Consider the following 18,992-nt stretch of genomic DNA (forward strand, 5'->3'; position numbering starts at 1 on the left):
GAAGGATACCCTTTCTTGACACCTAAAATCTGTCAGAAGTTATAGTTTGAAGACATCAAGGCTTGTTGTCAAAGACGAACCAGCAGCTGGTACGAATACACAGAACTGAGAGGAAAATTTCTCTTTCCGCAACGCGAAGCACAAGGAAGAGTGTTTTCCAGTCGGTATGGCTGTGTTCCATTCAAAAGGGAATATGACGAGGGCATCATTCCTGACAGGAAAAAAGATCTTTGTAAGTAGACAAAAAGGCAACAGATCATAAGCTGAACAGCAAATTTAGAATTTATGCTGGGCTTGATTATTTTATGCATCTTGCATATGCAATACAGAAACTGCATCCTGCAACAGAAGGGGGAAAAACCCCACCAGTCACCTGCCTAAAAGTTCAATGCTGTGTCAGACTCATTTCACCATGGTTTTGGTAACCGCTGGCAGGCTCTAGTGTGGCAGGGAGGAGGGCCCAACCTAACGTGACCTCCTCTGGTTCCACGGAGTAAACCTACGGTGACAGCGCTGCTGCAAAATATTACTGGTCACAGCAGGAATCGCCCTGAGTTCATCCCCATGTGAAGGCTGGAACAAAGTTCTGACAAAATGTGCGGTCCAAAAAGTAAATCATTGGTATTTCTTGGACTGTTTTTCAACTGCCTGAAAATGGTGAGTGCAACTCGTTTGCTTTAAAACTATTTTCAAGAATAATATTGTACTCTTTGTAAAAGTAAACTAACTGTTAGGGTAGACACTATCTGACATAGAGTTTGTTAGTATTACACTTTTGCAGTGTTTACAAGTGACTCTAAAATAATATATTGGGACTCGATCTTTCGAAGTCTGTCAACAACTGAAAACTGGATCAATAGGGAGATTCAGAGAGGAAAATGAAGAAGTAATATGATCTGCATACCTGAATGAGATCTCACTGGTTGCATAAACTTCCCATGCATGAAGAGTCTGATCAAATACATCATATCAGGAAAATATGTTTTTAAAAAATGTAATATTTTAAGTTGTTGTTACTAATCTTACTAGATTTTTAATTTTCCAAATAAAATATTTCACTCTATGTTTCTAATTTTTTTTACATCTTCCTTTTCAGAGCTCTTCAGCTAACACAGGTAAGTCTTCAAAATGGTATTTTGGTTTTGGCTGCTTATTTTTGAATGGGTCTGAAGAGAATACACACGTGATTTTTAATAAAACATTCTGTAAGTTCCAGCAGCTTTATAAATAAAAATTGTTTTCAAGTTTGATTCAGCTTTAAAAAATCTATATTGATATCTTTATAAATTTTAAACCTTATTTTTAGGAGTCCCAATTATGTTCAACACTTGCACAAAGATTCTGACAGATCACTTGTGCCTTGACACTAGTGTGAACCAGGGGGAACACTGGGCTGGACAAATTGTGCTGTTCATTACCTACATAACTGTGCTACAAATAGGATTCAAACTGTCCCATATTTGCACCCAGTTATTTGTTGTATCTTTTAATTTAAAAAAAAAAAAATCACACACAAAAAATACCAGAAGAAGCATGGTCTCCTAAGCGCAAATATTTCCAATGGTTTATAAAATTTTATATTTTCTTCAGTCTCGTATTTTGTGCCTACAGCTCCTGTTGCATTAAATGTGAATACTGCTTAGTTTAAAATTTGAAGAATGCAAGATAATAAGAAATGCTCTCAGAATTCATTCGTTCTCTGGTGATAGTATATGTTCCTGCATATACTGCACTGTAAAGAGCCTAAAATCTTAGTCGTTGCAGACATGTTGTTGCAGTATCTGGACATTTGCTGCAGCATATTCTTTTCATGGTCTGCAAAACAAGCATTTGATCCTATTCATGTATGGAATACTGTTGACACTGGTTGTATAGTCACTTACGGATTATACTCAGTATTTTTTTAAATAATTAAGACTACAACATATGGAGGTTCTAAGAAAAACAGCAATCATCACAACATGATATTATGAGAGCATGCAGCAGTTATTACAGTAATTAATGGATTACAAAAGTTAACTAGGGAGATAGCACTACAAATACAGTGGAATACCTATCTTCTGAAAATTAGATCACGTAGATTCTTGATAAGGCACTGAACAATCTTCTTGTCAAGACTTGACTAAATTCAGGAATGACTGAAATGTTTGTTCAATATTTTTTTTTCAGGTTTCTCTTTGTCTATATATGATGTGACATCAAGAAGCGTTTATCTCAGATGGCCCAAGTGTTCAGGAGCCTCATCTTACAGAGTCACAGCTACAGCTATGAATACTGTAGGACATTCATTACTGGCTCGTTTTAGTGATGTTACACTTAAAGGAACTCTAACTTCATTAATTCCCAATACTATGTATGCTATACAAGCAGAAGCCATTGACAAGAATGGAATTATTCTTGCAGAAACACAAATTATGTGGTCAACAGGTTAGTGAGAGAAACTTTGTGAAGTATAATTTCCATTGACCTCTGTAGGACTGGAATTTTATCCTTGATGTTTCATTGTACTGGTAGGGAATAGCTGCCATTCCTGTTGAAGCCTTTTGCTGGTTCTCCTACTGAGTTCAATAGTAGCATGATCAGCTCCTTTTCTCCACCGCTTTTTTTTGTAATATATATGTTTCCCTGACCTGCCATGCACAGCTTGCTCAGACTGCAGCTTTCCAAATCACCTACCCTTTCGTAATGAATGAAATGAAATACAGATGTGAAGCTATATACATTTTTAAGTACTGATGCTGATAAACGGTATTTGTGTTTCATTCACAAAAGGCCTTGTACCATATAAGTCATCGATGGATATTGAAGGACAATCTGCGTAAATAGAAGTGCTTTTTCATTTCATCACTGAAATGTAATTGAAAAAAACATTCTGTTCAAATTCTGTTTTTAAAATACTTCAACTGATAATTTTTAGAAATAGCCAATTTTTTTCCATTAGCATTTGTTTCTTATAAAAGTAACTATTACAATAAAAATTGAAAATAAAAAAGTAGCTGTGTTTATCCTGATGAGTATATAAAAACCTCTATTGCTAGCTTAGTTGTGTGAGAACGGATATTAATGTTCTGTAATTTATTTCTGATATAAATCAAGTGGTATATATTCTCTACTTGACTGGTGGGCAAGTAAATCCCTTAGACTTGCGTAAGAAATTTTTATGAATTGTTACTAAAGACAATATTTTAAAAGGAAAAAAAAAAACCCAACCAAACCATAGTGCAATAGCTTGCTCAAGGATCACAAAAGACACACCTGCAAATATCCCATAGGCATGGTCATATAAAGTACATGTTACCATTTTTACAAATGGGCACAAGAGGATATCTGATTGTAGCGGAATAAGAAAATGCTTGGGACTAAGAGAGCAGACATAATGATCAGGAGTTATATAGTCATGTGTAATGCTTCCTAGGGTCTCTGAAATCCCAAATTAGCTGCCGTGCTATAAATAAGTTTGCTTCAAGGCACATAATGTCGTCCCAAATACTTTTTCATTCCTTTTCTTAATTTTAGGTGGAATACACCTTCATTTTATGTTTTATTTCTCTTCTAGTGAGTTTTTGCAGCCTTGCAACATACGCACTTGCTTTATATATGCTGATTCTAGTCTGAAAATCTAGGCTACAGAACATAAGTTACTTGTGGCTAAGAAATACACCCTCTGTAGTTATGTTTGTGACTGCAGTACACAAGAGCAGACTCTTTCTGAATGGCCTGCAGCATAGCATAATAGAAAAGGATTTAATTGCAATATTTGATGTGTCACGTTATTGTATATCTAAGTATATCTGCTCTGAGCAGGGGGTTGGATAAGAAGACTTCCTGTGGTCCCTTCCAAACTAAATTATTGTATGTTGCTCTGATATAGAAATACCTGTGATTCAGCTTCCTATTTCAGACTGCTTTGTATAAACATCTGCTGTTTCTTTGTATATATAGCTTTGTATATTGCTTTCTGTAAACATCCAGTATACTTAATTGGCTATAGAGCGAGACAAAAAAGAGACCTCTCAGTGCAACCTAGGTTAAATAATGGTCATTTTCAATAGTGATTTCCAGGGTACTGGAATATTTTTATGGAAAGATGAAAGTTGGTCTAGAATATCTCAAGACTCTGCGTAGTTTTTTAATGTTCATTTAAGCTTCGTTTAACTTAAATTTTAAACATTCATAGAAAGGGTAGGCCATTTGTCCTGACCAGTCTTTGTGAAATGTTCAGAGCACTTAGCGTTTCACAGGGCTGAGTTCCCCAACTTCAATATGTCTATCATTATTTCCATTTTAGCTCCAGACATACCTGTTATTGACCAAGCTTATTCAAAACTTAGCAACAGTATCACAGTGGAATGGAGAGCGGTACCTGGGGCTACTAGTTATCTGCTGTCTGCACAAGATGGAGATTCCTTCATTGAAACTGTAGTTACAAATTCTCCAGGCACAGTGACGGGACTGAAACCTGCCACCTTGTACAGGATCACTATCAGATCTATAAATTCAGGAGGAAAAAGCCAGCCTTCACCTTTCAGAAAAGCAAAAACAGGTGGACTTTCAAATTCTTATTTCAAATGAAATTCTGTAATGTTATTATGATATAAAGCATTCATGCAAGCATCCTTTTTTTTTTTCTTTTTTTCTTAAAATTTGAACAGAAAAGAACAGTATAGCCCAGGAGTGTACTAGTACTAAATTATTATAATCTTGTATTTTTGAATTGTATTGATCACATTCTCCTTTCAGTTTTTGAGGACTAAAATTCAGCCATCTGACTTAATGACCAGGACAAGAGTCTGAATTAATGGTTTACTTTGTGACAGTACTGTATGTTAACTATTTAACAGGAAATTTTACTAGAATTTGTATGAATATATGTATTTTATTTTAACAAAATCAGAATTTAACAAAAGACATAACTTGAGGGAATGGAAGAAATGAAGAAACAACTAAAAGTATAAAAATAATAAGACAATGTAAAACTTAGAGGGCAAGAAAAGGCAGTATCTTGGTGATTTTCGTTCTTCTAGGCACTCAACCTTTCATACTTCGTGTATGAGTTACATTCATTTTACAAAACCTGTAATATCATAACGGATGCACCAAATCAGTTTTCATATTTATTCTGTCAGTCTTGCATTAATTTATTTTTCTGTTTTTGTTGTCGCTGAATTTGTCTCTCAAGAGTTTGGTGATTGTTGTTTCTATGTATTCATTTCAAATTTGGCCCTTTCAAACAGTATTAGCAAAAAACCAAAAGCTTAATCGGTGTTCTTTCTCAACAGTCCTGGCTGCTCCAATTTTGTTTGTTAGTTCTCCAAGTTGTGACTCCATTGCAGTGAGCTGGAAAGCTGTGTATATGGCAGCTGGATTCTCTGTGTCCCTCATGAGATCAGATGGCTTGGGCAGAATGCTGAAGGAGAACACCACCAATACATCCTTGATATTTACAAATCTAGACCCAGGAACTCTCTATACTATCAAGGCATATGCCTGGAATGTCAATGGGATACCTGGAGATGATTTCACATATAACCAAAGAACAAGTAAGGAATTTTCTTTCCTGAATTCAAGTAAACATTAAAAAAAAAACCAAACCACAACGATATACCAGGAAGTATTTATGTGCATGTGTGATTGTGTTATGTTTTTCAAAGATACATTGGGTAAATTTTCAGATCATATAATTTTTACCCCATCTCAAAGTTCATGAAAGCTCAGATGACATGGCTATGTTTAATTATTACTGAGGCAAAGATACCATTAACTACCATTAAAGTTGTACCTAGGACAGGCCTGGGTAAGGATTACACAAGCTTAGACTGATTTGAGGATTTTTCTAACTGTGAGAAGCAAATATTCAAATAAGGCAAGGAGTTTCAACAGAAGGCTTTGTGATGGTGTACAACTAGAACTATTTCTTTAAAAAATTGTCACTTTCATATAAATGAGGGTAAGGTCTGTACCACAGAAATTGTATTTGGTTTGCAACTTATGGAAAAGATCATGCCTGTAGGCCATATGCTAAGTTGTATTTATGTGTTTCAAACTGATATACCGTAGGTCCTAATGCACCAGCGGATGTTCAAGTAGCTTTTAATAGTGGTGCTTTAAAAGCTATTGTTTCTTGGATGCCAACAGAAGGAGCTCTAACTTACAGCGTGACAGCCTCCAGTGGACTTTTGAAACTGAAGTGTAACACATCTTCTGCCTCCTGTGTGATGCCATCTCTTCAGTGCAGCTCTGTTTCTGTCACAGCATACAATGATGCTGGATCCAGTAAGCCTACCAATGCAGTAAGCTTAAAAACTAGTATGTGTCGTTGATCCTTATATACCTTATGGCATTTTAACTTATATTTCTTTAATTTCAAATGTAAATTGGTCCATTACAATTCACAAGTGGTTCTCAAATATTTATTTCTGCTTCTGAACTTCATGCATGAACTGTGCCATATGCCTTTCTATTTTGGAGGTAATAGCCTAAACTTTCTTCATACTTCTGTGAGAAAAACTTGCAATGGTGTATATATTGTTGGCTGAACCAGTAAGCTTGCATTTTCCTCTTACCAGAAGTACCTGTTCTAAAGTCAATTTTCTGAGTGTAAAACTAATGTAAGGAATAACAGATCTGTCCTACTGTGTCAGGTCTGTCACAAACAGATTGGCAGAAATCTGTGAGGAAATAGCATTAAGGACTGCCCCTAGGCTGAGAACTGTTCTAGGCTAAATCTAATTGTTAGTTAGAAAGGAGATCAACAAAACCACATTCAGCTAAAGTAGCACCACTACACTAAATTAAGATACTGTCACAGACCATTCTCAGGTAGCAGCTTCATCAGGACAAGAAGTTGCTCATTACTTAGCACCACTGCCATGTCAGAGGTGATTGCTTCCTGACCTGTTAGGTGAACTGCCCATGCAAGCAAATATTTATTCTAATAGCAGCAAGCTAAACTATTTCAACTAGAAAGTAAATGTTATTTAAGCAAAAGCCATGGAGTTCACAGTTTAATGTGATATTTTGGGATGCCACCAGAAAGGAAATGGGAGCAAAGGACTGCTCTATTCAGACACAGCCAGTGAGTTTCATACCAATATATAAAGGGTTTTCACATAAAGGCTTTCAGGTGCCAACTGCTATTCAAGCCAGTATTCCAGTTGTCATCCAAAACTACTATTTGTGAGCACAGACTGTGCCAGTTCCTTTGAAATACTGCCCAGTGCCACTGGTTTTGTTCACGGGTTCCTTAAGCAGATCTGTTTTCTGTAAAACATGAAGGTAGCATCTATTTTGTTCTGTAAAAATCATAGTCACTTTTCATCTAAATGTAAGTAGCATCCTCTGTAAAGGCAGATAACTTGCTGTTTTCTTGAACAAGACAGAACAACTGTTCAAGCTGAGTAGAATAACTCTATATATTCCTGATTTTCCTTTATTCCCCAAAAGTATAAATAAAAAAATTCTGACTACAGTTATTTTCTTCTTTCTTTTTTTAATTTTTTTTTCAGTTCCTTGTGCACCGGTAAATCTATCAATTGAAGAGGATGAACCTGGCCACTTGTTAGTATCATGGTCTAGCGTCAATTTTGGTCATTATTATGTGGTTTTTGTGAAGAGTGATGATGGCTTGGAAGTGCACTGCAACACATCACATACTCAATGCCATTTCCAGTCAGACTGTGGCTTCACTTATTTCATTAGTGTCTTTGCGTATAACAAGGCAAGGCAGAGTCCTTTAGGTGATTTATTCAATTACACCACTGGTAAGTAGCAATGTATTCTTGCAAATTAATTTTGGATCCTTTAGCTATGTTTATGGTAGAGCTGATTGGACATTTTTATTGGAAGATAACGATTTAAACTTGTATTTTTATTCAGGTTTTGCGCAAAACACACAAAAGTTGGCAGAGAAAAAGAACCATTTCACATTTCAGTTGAATTTAACTTGCATAGTCAAGTGCAACAACATGCTTACAAACTTGAAAATAGTTCAACGATGTACAATCTTCAGTCAAGGACATACGAATAACACACAGTTCTGGCATAACATTTGAATTGTAATCCTGGGGGTTTTTTTCTATTGCTTTAGGAAGGGTGGACCAAAGTCTTAAACTTCCTCATAGAGAGTTTTTGTATTTGGAAAATGAAAAAATTATGAGTTCAGTGAGAAATTGTGAAGAACATTGTTAGAATTATTTAACCTCTAGATGCTTTGAAATTTTAAATCAAGGCTATACGTAATTCCTATGTCTTACCTATGCATTAGAATGTCCTCTATTGATTTGGAAGGAGGGGTACTGAATTAATTCAAGTAGTAAGTCTGGGATTAATGAGACTGTTTGTGCAATATCAGTCACCTTTGGAGATTTATGAAGCACAAAGATAACTGAAACAAGGCTCTTGGCTTTGTGCCAGTTTTCAGTTCACGTTCAAGTTTTCCTTTCTGCCTTGTGTATTCCCAGCACCTTGTTGCCCCAGCGACGTCAGGGCCGCGTTCGTGTCGAGCGACACCATGCAGATCACCTGGGCTCCTGTCCGAGGTGCTGAACTGTACGAAAGGAGAGCCATTGCCTGGAGCAGCGCCGTGCTCTGCAACGACACCGCCCCGGCCTGCACCTTATCTGCCCTGCAGTGCAACACCTGGTATAATGTCACAGTTTATTCTTTCAGTGAGGCCAGAGGCAGCAACACGTCGTGTGCATCTAAGTACCTGGCAACAGGTATTATGGTCATTCTTACTTTCCTTTAGCAGAAGAAACAATTAGTCAGACACCGCAGTGATTCATGGATAAAAAGCATTACTGGAGTGCTAAGTTACTGTAACTGATAAAAATTTTTAAAAATTACTGTAATTCCTTAAAAATACACTGTAAGCAGGGACCTAAAACCAGATTTGGATTGAAAGCTTCTGATAGCTCCAAGTTTTTGAAAATCAGATATACAATTCATCTCTGGTTTTGTATGCAAAATCCTCATGTTACCAGTTCCATCACAAGTTCTAAATTCTCACCAGGAGTAAACATTTAAGGATCATATACTTTTCCAAAGTAGTTTGTCAGTTCTAACTGGAATTTAATTTTCATGTGTAACTTACAGAGTATGCATAAACAATCTGTTTAAATACTGTTAATATGAAATATTTCAGCTCCCTGCAGTCCTGAAATTAAAAATATCTCAAAGGAGGCTCTTTCTGTAATCAGTGTGCACTGGCAACCTACCAATGAAGAAGCTACCTATATTGTCACTGCCAGAGGAGAGGCTGGGCTTTGGCATTGCACAAGCTCTGGAAATTCTTGTACCCTAGTTAACCTTCCCTGTGGATCTGCTTTCTCTGTTAGTGCTATAGCAAGATCACCAGCAGGACAGAGCTTACCAAGCTACAGTGTCCCTTTGGAGACAGGTATGTGGGAATTGTATATAGTGGAAAATATTTAGCAGCATAATATTAAAATAATTCTATGTATCTTTATATAATTTTGGCGCTTTTATTTTAATTACAATGTGTGCATATTATACTAGCTGTTGCTGGATGCTGGATGTCCACTGCCTAAATGTGTGTCCATCTATGTGTGTGTGAGAAGGAAGGATCACTTGCCTCATACTGAGAAGCCTTAGTGCAACCAATCATCATCTGGCACCGCTAACTAAAATCTAATAACATAGTCCACTAATGTAATGCATAACTTGGAGTTGGACTCCATGATCCTTATGGGTCCCTTCCAACTCAGGATATCCTCTGATCCTCTAATCCTATATCTTCCTTGTCAGCATTTTGACTTTTAATATTACTGGGAGAGGCAATGAGGTGATGTCCATGTCAATAAACAAACACTGTGAAGAACAGATAAAAGCACATCCTTCCCACCATTCCTCCTATTAATTTGCTAGCAGAGTTTTGTCCTGTACCACTTACCCAGATGATCTGCAGGCACAGTTCAGAGATTAATGTACACCAGGATGTGTTTTTAACAGACAGTTTGGCTGCAGTTATTTTGCACTGTAGAGGAAGAGACTTTAAACAGAGACAGAGCTGGCCTGAGCTATATGACTTGAGGGGTAGAGATGGACCGTGCTACAGCTGTACCCTGATATTCTGACAACAAATTTTACTAATTTTTAGTATCTTGGTGAACAATCATCTTATAGTAATTCCAGGGTTATAACTCACTCTTAGAGACACATCAATCTTATACTGACGCTCTGTTTATTAGAAGCTTGCCAGAATAGTCAAGTGGTTTTCAACATGCTAACATTTGCCTGAAAAGTATCCACGTCTTCATTCCTTTGCTCTTGATCATATATTATTCTAGTTGCAACACGCAAAAAACCCTTCCATTTTCCAAGTACAAAAAAGAATTGACTTCTCTATTTTTTGTTCTTTTTAAGCTCCTTGTTGCCCTAATGACCTGATACTAACTCAAGTGACACAGTCTGTAACAAATATCAGCTGGTCTGTTGGGATGGGTGCAGAGACATATGTAACAACACTGGTCTCCAAAAGGACAAACAAAGTGTCACAGTCTTCAAAACTACTGTCTCCTGGGATGCATCACATGCAGCACCAACTATACAGTATCTCTGAAAGCAATCAGCGAAACGGGCTTGACATCCACTTGCACATATCAAGGATATTCTTCCAGTATGTAAATTGTAAATGCAATTGGGAAGAAAAAGACTCAATATACAACTTACTTTGTATAGTGTTCCTCTCATACAAATAGCACAGGTGAAATTCAATACATAGTTAATACAGTTCCTTCTCTCAAATAAATGCACTTTGGATTATTTTCACATATAATCAAAACCCTGTTCTTATAACAGCCAACAGGTGGCCATATAGAGTTTTGATAACATTGCTCCAGAACCAATTTTTCAATTTAAAACATGCTATGGCATAATTAAATTTTAGAGACCATAAAAGAATTCTGGGCACTATCCTTTGAAACCCCAGCAGAAATTAAGGTAGAATAGGTTAAGTTAAGCCACACTTTTTTAAAAATAAAAATCAGAAGTTTAATTTGTAATGGAACATGGTGAGGCTATACAAGATAAGCCTGCCTTTTATTACACGCTATCAGATAAATAGTAAATATTGTGATAGTGTAGAATGCATGATGGTATAGCTCTGGTGCCTCCATAGTCAGGAGAGTCAGCAGTGTAAAACAATGGCTGAATTCCAGCTTCATAACATGAGTCTGATAGAACATTTTCTTCCCTAGTTCAGTTCACGTATTACTTTGGCTTTCTGTGAAATAATAATTTCTCATTGAAATGTTGGTATCTAGTGCAATAGTAATCATATCTCTAGGAATTAAAAATGTGTTCCAAGTTCACAAAATTTCCTTATTAATGTTTCTTATTTTATTAGGTGCTTGCTGCCCATCCAGGGTGAAGCTACATAGACTCGGCAATAACAGCATCAGGGTATACTGGCAAGCTTCTGATGAAACGATAAACTACAATACTGATTTACGTGGCTCAAAAGGCAATTTCACCTGTACCCCTAGTTCAGGTCTAAGTCACTGTGGCATCGCTGAGATACCTTGTGGGGATGTCTACACAGTGGTAGTGTCTCCAGTTACAGATAAGGGGCCAAAGCTTACATTTTGTCCAAAAAAAATATATTCAGGTAAAACTTAAATTTCTTTGAATGATGTATTTTTGTCCATGCATGCTAGATGATTAAAATGTAATCCAAAGTTATGTGAGTAAAGGTGGCATGGAATAGAATTTTTCTGTTTTAGTGTTGACTCCAGAGTAAACTTTATGGGTGCTGTCTTGCAGTGTCTGTGATGGGAACTTCACAGGAGCATTTTGGGACTGGGCATACTTATGCACTTACAGGTGCCTCTTAACTGGATCACTCATAACCTGGTGAATATAGAGAAGTTAATTTTCAATTGGGAGGGCAGTAGCTGTTAGAATACAGAAGCAAATAAATGAGGACTTTTAATTGTATGTTGTCTAATTTGTTTTATAGAATTACTGTTTTTGAATAAACAAATCAAGAACTTCTAAGAACCACCCCTAAGCACATTTTTTAAGTTGAAATTGTTTCAAGGGGCAGTAATTTCCTTGGGATTCCTTTCCCAGGGCATAAATCTAATCCATTTTAAAACTACTGCTATCTGATGGGATTGCACAGTTGTATAGCATAGACTACATTCTACAGACTACTAATGCTTTCCAGTTTACAACCTGACACCTAACATTAATATATCTGTTTCATGTCATTTCAGTAACCTGTTCTGGAAGCTCTGGTGGAATGGGTAAGAGCACAAAGTACATTCATTCCAAATCCATGATGTTTGTAAAACATGTTAGCATCATATAATTCTAAATAAGATGCAACTAATGTATGTATTTGACAGTCATGGCTTGTGTCAGTGTTTATTCAGGCTTGTCTCACTCCCCCATCTTATAATGTATAATTAAAAAAACCCACTTACCTATGTTGTGGCCTGTATACCATCATGCATTCTACACTATCACAATATTTACTGTTTATCTGATAGCACATAATAAAAGGCAGGCTTATCTTGTACAGCCTCACCATGTTCCATTACAAATTAAACTTCTGATTTTTATTTTTAAAAAAGTGTGGCTTAACTTAACCTATTCTACCTTAATTTCTGCTGGGGTTTCAAAGGATAGTCTTGTGCTTTATTTGCCTATGTAAACTGCTAGAAACAACTTCAAAAGCAGTCACTGAAACAAACATTTCTCAAGACAGTTGCTTTTCCATAACTGAAATTGTCTTAATTTCTGAATTCTGTTATAGTGATTTATAGAGGAAAGAGCAATGCAGGACAGCATTTCTAGATGAAAATTCTGGTTGAGATAAGGAGGTAAGTTATAAGAGTCATAATTCTGATTAGGATGTATTGATCAAACTTTTCCTGCTGCTTAAATCCTTGGGATTGGAGGGATAAGTTTCACCAGTCCTGTATATCCTGAATATAACTGGTTTGTTAAAATCCATCCTATTTATCTCAGAAACTTCATATTGTCTACTCCCACTATCAATACTGATTTGTCCTCTCCATTTACAACAAAATCCTCTGTCACTTCATTAAGCTTTTTATCATATTATTCTGTAGTTCCCAAAAAAAGCTTTCAAAATCCAAACAGATCAAGATACTCTTCAGCACTCATTTACGTACTTTGCTATCTAAAATTGCTCATTCTCTAAAAAAGTACTGGTGTTCTGGACTATATACTGCCCTTGTCTCAAAAGGATGGCAAGAAGTCACTGCTGACTTCTTTTCTCCCAAGGCTGATCATCTCCTCCTACAGCTATCCTGGATGTTGAGGTTGTCGATAACACCATTCTCCGTAAACACTCTTCTCAGTCTTTCTTTCCGTGAAGCTGGAAAGACAACAACTGCGTTTAACTGCAACACTCACAGCTGCTTGAGGACTGGGAGGAGGGCAGCTCAACAGTTGGCCATAGCTGAGATCTAATCCAGGACATCAAATGTGAGCCCCAACTGATAATTTTTAAAATGCAGATGAACACAGATAGAGATCTCTGTAATCTTGAATTGTAATTTTCCCTGTAAAGCAATCAGTTTTAAAAGCTCTTCCAAGACAGTTATTAATCAGTCAGTGTATTCTAGACCTCATGTATCAATGAAATAGTAAAAGGTGAAATAAAGATTAAGAGTGAAGTTTAACTCTTTAAAAAAAAAAAAAAGCAGTTTAGGTGCACTCAATTAAAAGTAGCTTGAGGCTTAATCAAGTATTCAAAGTATTTAATTTTAATTTAAATTTCTGTGGTGGGTTGAGCCTGGCTGCGGGCCAGGTGCCCACCAGAGCCACTCTCTCACTCCCCTCATTCACTAAACAGGGGAGAAAAGGCATAACGAAATGCTTGCAGGTCGAGATAAGGACAGGGAGAGATCACTCACTAATTATCGTCACGAGCAAAACAGACCAAACTTAGAGAGGGAATTCATCTAATTTATTACTAGGCAAAACAGAGTAGAGGAATGAGAAAATAAAATCAACTCTTAAAACACTTCCCCCCACCCCTCCCATCTTCCCGGGCTCAACTTCACTCCCGGCTTCAACCTTCCCCCCCTCAGCGGCACAGGGGGACAGGGAATGGGGGTTACGGTCAGTTCATCTCACAGTGTTTCTGCCGCTTCTTCATCCTCAGGGGGAGGACTCCTCTCATCGTTCCCCTGCTCCAGCATGGAGTCCCTCTCACGGGGTGCAGACCTTCAGGAGCAAACTGCTCCAGCGTGGGGTCCCCCACGGGGTCACAAGTCCTGCCAGCAAACCTGCCCTGGCGTGGGCTCCCCTCTTCACGGGTCCACCGGTCCGGCCTGGAACTTGCTCCAGCGTGGGCTTCCCACGGGCCGCAGCCTCCTTCAGGTGCCTCCACCTGCTCCGGCGTGGGGTCCTCCACAGGCTGCAGGTGGAATCTCTACACCCCCTCATCCTTCCTCCATGGGCTGCAGGGGGACAGCCTGCTTCACCATGGCCTTCACCACGGGCTGCAGGGGGATCTCTGCTCCGGCGCCTGGAGCTCCTCCTCCCCCTCCATCTGCACTGACCTTGGTGTCTGCAGAGTTTCTTACATCTTCTCACTCCTCTCTCCGGCTGCAAAAGCTCTCTCTAAGTGTTTTTCTACTTCTTAAATATGTTATCACAGAGGCGCTGATTGGCTTGGCCTTGGCCAGCGGCGGGCCCGTCTTGGAGCCGGCTGGCATTGGCTCTATCAGACACAGGGGGAGCTTCTAGCAGCTTCTCACAGAAGCCACCCCTGTAGCCCCCCCGCTACCAAAACCTTGCCACGCAAACCCAACACAATTTCAAAAAAAAAAGCTTCTTCCTTCACAATTTTGAGAGGTGACTCATGAGGGTAAAGATAATGTCCTCTTCACATCAACTGACTTGTTTTGCTTTGTGGCTAACGAAGAACTGCCAGTTATTACTAAAAGTTTAATTTCCCATTTTTCAGAAAAGGCAGAGCCTTTTCCTCATACTCCCCAGTGGTTACTTTTTCAGCCAACATAGAAAGCAAAGTTCAAGGGTTCTACATGCACATAAAAAGTAAAACAATTATTCAAAGATAATCTTACACAAACAGTCTTCAGAAGTTTATGTATAAATGTTACCAAAGGCAACAGGGTTTTTAACACTATTTTCAGCTTATAAAAATAGACACCATGCATTCTGAAAGTTTCGTTTCTTCACAGAACACAGTTGTACAGGGTATCTCAGTCACTGCACAAAATAAGCTCACGGGAGTCTCACTCTTCAATAAATTGATTGTAGATGGCCCAAGAATTACATGTTGCTTCTTACAACACGATCTGCATTTATTCAGTCAAACAAGTCTTTCTTTAGGAAACATTATTTAAAATTGCCCTGCATTACTTAATAAAAAGTTGGGTTTATTTCTCATCTAACTTAAAAAAAAGAGAGAATGTAAAAATAAGTCTTGTTCACAACTTTCTCCCTTGAGGATTTTATTTAAATATTTTTTCTTTGCAGTCATCATTGTCAAACACTGTCACCAAAGCCTATATGTTTAACCAGGTGGCTGTTAAGTGGATTTTCAGCAGTCTAAAGCAATCAGTTTCTTTTGGAATCAAACTCAAGCCACAGCTTTCTTGTTTTCATATAAGCAATTCTGATATTTCCATACATTGCTCTAACAGTAACTCTAGTGCATTTTAAGCAATTATAAACTGTTGGTGTATCTTTTTTTCATTCTTCCTGGCATACAGACATTGACATCTCAAAATTACACACTACAGCCTTGACAATGCTGTAGTACTATTTTCATCAGCTCCTCTCATTTTCACAGTTGAAAATGAGAAGCATTATTTTAACAGAACATATTACTGGCATGTCTGTTAAAAAAAAGAAAGAGAAAAGCTGAAGAGGCATCCAGATTTCAAGAAAAAACACATTGATTCAGCTAAAAAAAAAAAAGTAGATACAATATAGACAATTTACCACAACAGGGAGGAACAGCAAGACAACCAAACCAGGCCAGATCCACACCTCCTCCTGTGGCTGTGTCTATGTTGCAGGTGTTGTGACTCGGGCATTAGACATTGTCTAATTAAAACCGCTGATCTGAGAAACATCACTGGCACCCACTGAGATGATTAAAAAAAAAACCCCACAAAAAAAACTTTAGTCAGGATTAGTTTCAGGTTCTCTCCAGATTGAGGCAAAGCTTTTTTATGGGTCACGCTGACTTGTTTTAAGATCACAGGAAAGGACAATTAGATGTAGTGTCTTCATAGATGTAGTTTCTATACTATTTACTACTATGAAGCTCTGGTTTTCATGAAACAAACAAAGCAACCAACCAAATAAACCCAAAAATAAAATTAAAAAACCACCACCAACAAAAAAACAAACAAAAAACCCTCCAAGCAACCCAGCCCCACAAACCTTGAAGAAAACCTTGAGAATCAAGAAAATTCATGTTGAAGACCCAGAGGTAGGCAGCATATTGGTATGCTAAGTAAAATGAATGCTTTCAGAACAGTATCTGTGCAATCACATATATTAATAAATTAGATGATTAATAACACCTAGGTTATTTCATGATAGATGCCTTCATTAATGCTTAATAAAAAAATTGCAATTAAATGAATATTTTTAAAGATGTATTAGTTGCAATTACAAAAAGATGAACTCCTGCAAAAAAAAAAAAAGTACATATTGTTCCAAATACAAATTAATTGTATTTGACACAGAAGTAATAGCTCAAAACTTAGGCTGTTTTCAGTCCAGTAAAGAAATTGGGAAAAATCTATCCTTCAGTAAAGAAACTGGCAAAAATCTGTCTTTTGGTTGGTTTCAGATTTGACCCAAAATTGCTGAGATTTAAGAAGCGTTCTCTCACATCAAAATATCATGGGGGAAGAGAGGGGAAAAAAAAATAAAAAAAAGAGCTATGATGACAACCACATTGCAAAACCTGAGTGGCATTTAAATGCTGTTTTGCCGTGCCTCATAGCTGGTGGATGTCTCCTGTATGTAAAGGTATGCGCACTTCAGAGCGGTGCAGAAAGGGCTCAAACACCTGCCAAAGCCAGTAGAAGTCATCTGATTCTTTCAGGTTCCTCTTAAGAGGTCCTGGCTATTTGTATACCGTCTTTCAGTCAGCACAGTAATAGTCAGCTGTAAATACTGAGTATGAGCTCATTCGTGTTTCCCATCAGCATATAAATGAAAGTATAAAACACATAGGTATGCATGGTGTACTAAGTACCCCCCAACACAATGCTATAAATTGCCCTGCCATTCAAGTTACCTTTTTCAACACGGATAATCAAAACACCACTCTCATTATGTTTAAGTCAGATACACACAATCCTTTTGTACTGACACCAATTACCTGCATAGTTATGTGGTAGGTAAGATGTGAATCTCTGGGGCCTTAAAATAAAAGGATGCCAGTTTGCTACTTCTTAAAAACTGAAATATTGTTCAACTAATTGAGTAGTATCTTCAAAACAAAAAAAGTTCAAAGTAGAGATGTGTTTCTCAAATCAGTAGTATTAGTCCAGACAAGTACTTACTGTTGGAGCCACAGGAAATTTCAAAGACAGATCAGGCTTCAAGAGGAATGACTGTCCCAGTTAGGTAACTATAGGCACCTGGCATACTGGGCAAACTTCAGGTTCATAGCGCTTGCTTTGCTGCGCTTTTACACTGCGAACTGAAGAGACTGCAGAGGCTCTGTCAGACAGCAGCTCTGCAGCCAAGCCTCCTGGGAAAACTCAAATACCTACAATTGGCAGAAATTTTCTTCCACTGACCCCGAGCCAAACGCCCACTGCAGTTTAGTGTTAGGAACTGCATCACACCAGTCAGCACTGTAGACTCTGCTGATCTTACCATTTCCGATCAGAGCTGCTTTGTAGAAGTTCTGTGGATCTGTTCCCTCTGGTTTCAAGGAAAGTCACGTGAAATTAAATGGCATCAAAAAGACAAAAAGGAATTAAGAATCCCTAGATCCAAACCCAAGAGCTGCAAGACACTAAATCCCAACGATAACTTAAGATGTGTGTCTTGGTTTACATAATTTTCATGGATCTTGTTCAGTCATGAATATTGTACTATCCATTATACTGCTAGCTGGACTACATAATATGGATCAAATTAAGTCCAAAAGTCAGAAGGGACTATTGAAAAATAAAAGCAAAGTCCTAAAATTACTGCACATTAAGAGATACTGGCATCAGCTGGTCTTTGCACAAGCTGTATCAAAATGTTCACTATCTTCGTTGCAAAAAGGCATCTCTCTCCAGTTTCAGGTCAGATTGTTTCTCAAATATCTGGGTTTTGCCTGCAAGTAAACCATTGTATTTCCCAACAATGGCAGAGGAGGAGCCCTGAAAGAACAATTAGAAATCAGTAACCCATTTTCCCTGACAGAAGACTGGCCCTGCAGCCTCTCTGCCCAAGAACATACTTGTTTCAGGAACTCATAGGCTGAAGGTTAAAAACTAACAAGGCCAAAAGAAACCTTCTGGTGGCAAATAAGGTAAATTAAAGCTGTCCTCACTGTTTCAACAGAATCCAAGCAATTCCCTGGCACACTGCAAAGACAGTTCTAATAATCTGCTACCCAGGGTATTTCTTAAATGGCCAATACAGGTTTTCCCCTCCCGTATTAAATGAGAGCTCAATATTTTAGTTTTACACTGCAATGGAACAAACTTGTTGAAGCTTAAGCTGTTTCAAGCTCAGATTTAAAAATCAGATAAAAATATAAACAGACACCTGAACAACCTCAATATTAAGAGTTCTAATACTAAGGATCACAGTGACGAACACAAGACTAACAATTCAGAAAACAGTAAGAGCGGGGAAAAAAAAAAGTGTTTGTTATTTTTGCTGCTTTGAATACTATGGATGAAGTGTATTGTTAGAAATTCCAGCACTTTGTTTTCTCCAGCAGGTTTAAAAAAAAATCCTAATATGAAAATATCATGTCTAGATGACCTGCATCACAC

The 18,992-nt window shown here is 37.6% G+C and overlaps 1 protein-coding gene across 1 annotated transcript; it reads left to right on the forward strand.

Moving 5' to 3' along the window:
- The first annotated feature begins 203 nt into the window (after positions 1–203).
- Positions 204–12,819, forward strand: FNDC7 (fibronectin type III domain containing 7). Its single transcript, XM_054833736.1, is given in 14 exon segments — positions 204–657; positions 1,097–1,115; positions 2,170–2,427; positions 4,289–4,543; positions 5,280–5,540; positions 6,058–6,306; positions 7,506–7,760; positions 8,460–8,717; positions 9,143–9,397; positions 10,384–10,486; positions 10,488–10,636; positions 11,366–11,626; positions 12,237–12,266; positions 12,779–12,819. Coding segments are annotated over 14 exon segments (2,457 nt in total). The 5' UTR covers positions 204–594.
- Positions 12,820–18,992: the final 6,173 nt, after the last annotated feature.

This window comes from Grus americana, chromosome 8, assembly GCF_028858705.1.
Source record: "Grus americana isolate bGruAme1 chromosome 8, bGruAme1.mat, whole genome shotgun sequence".
NCBI lineage: Eukaryota > Metazoa > Chordata > Aves > Gruiformes > Gruidae > Grus > Grus americana.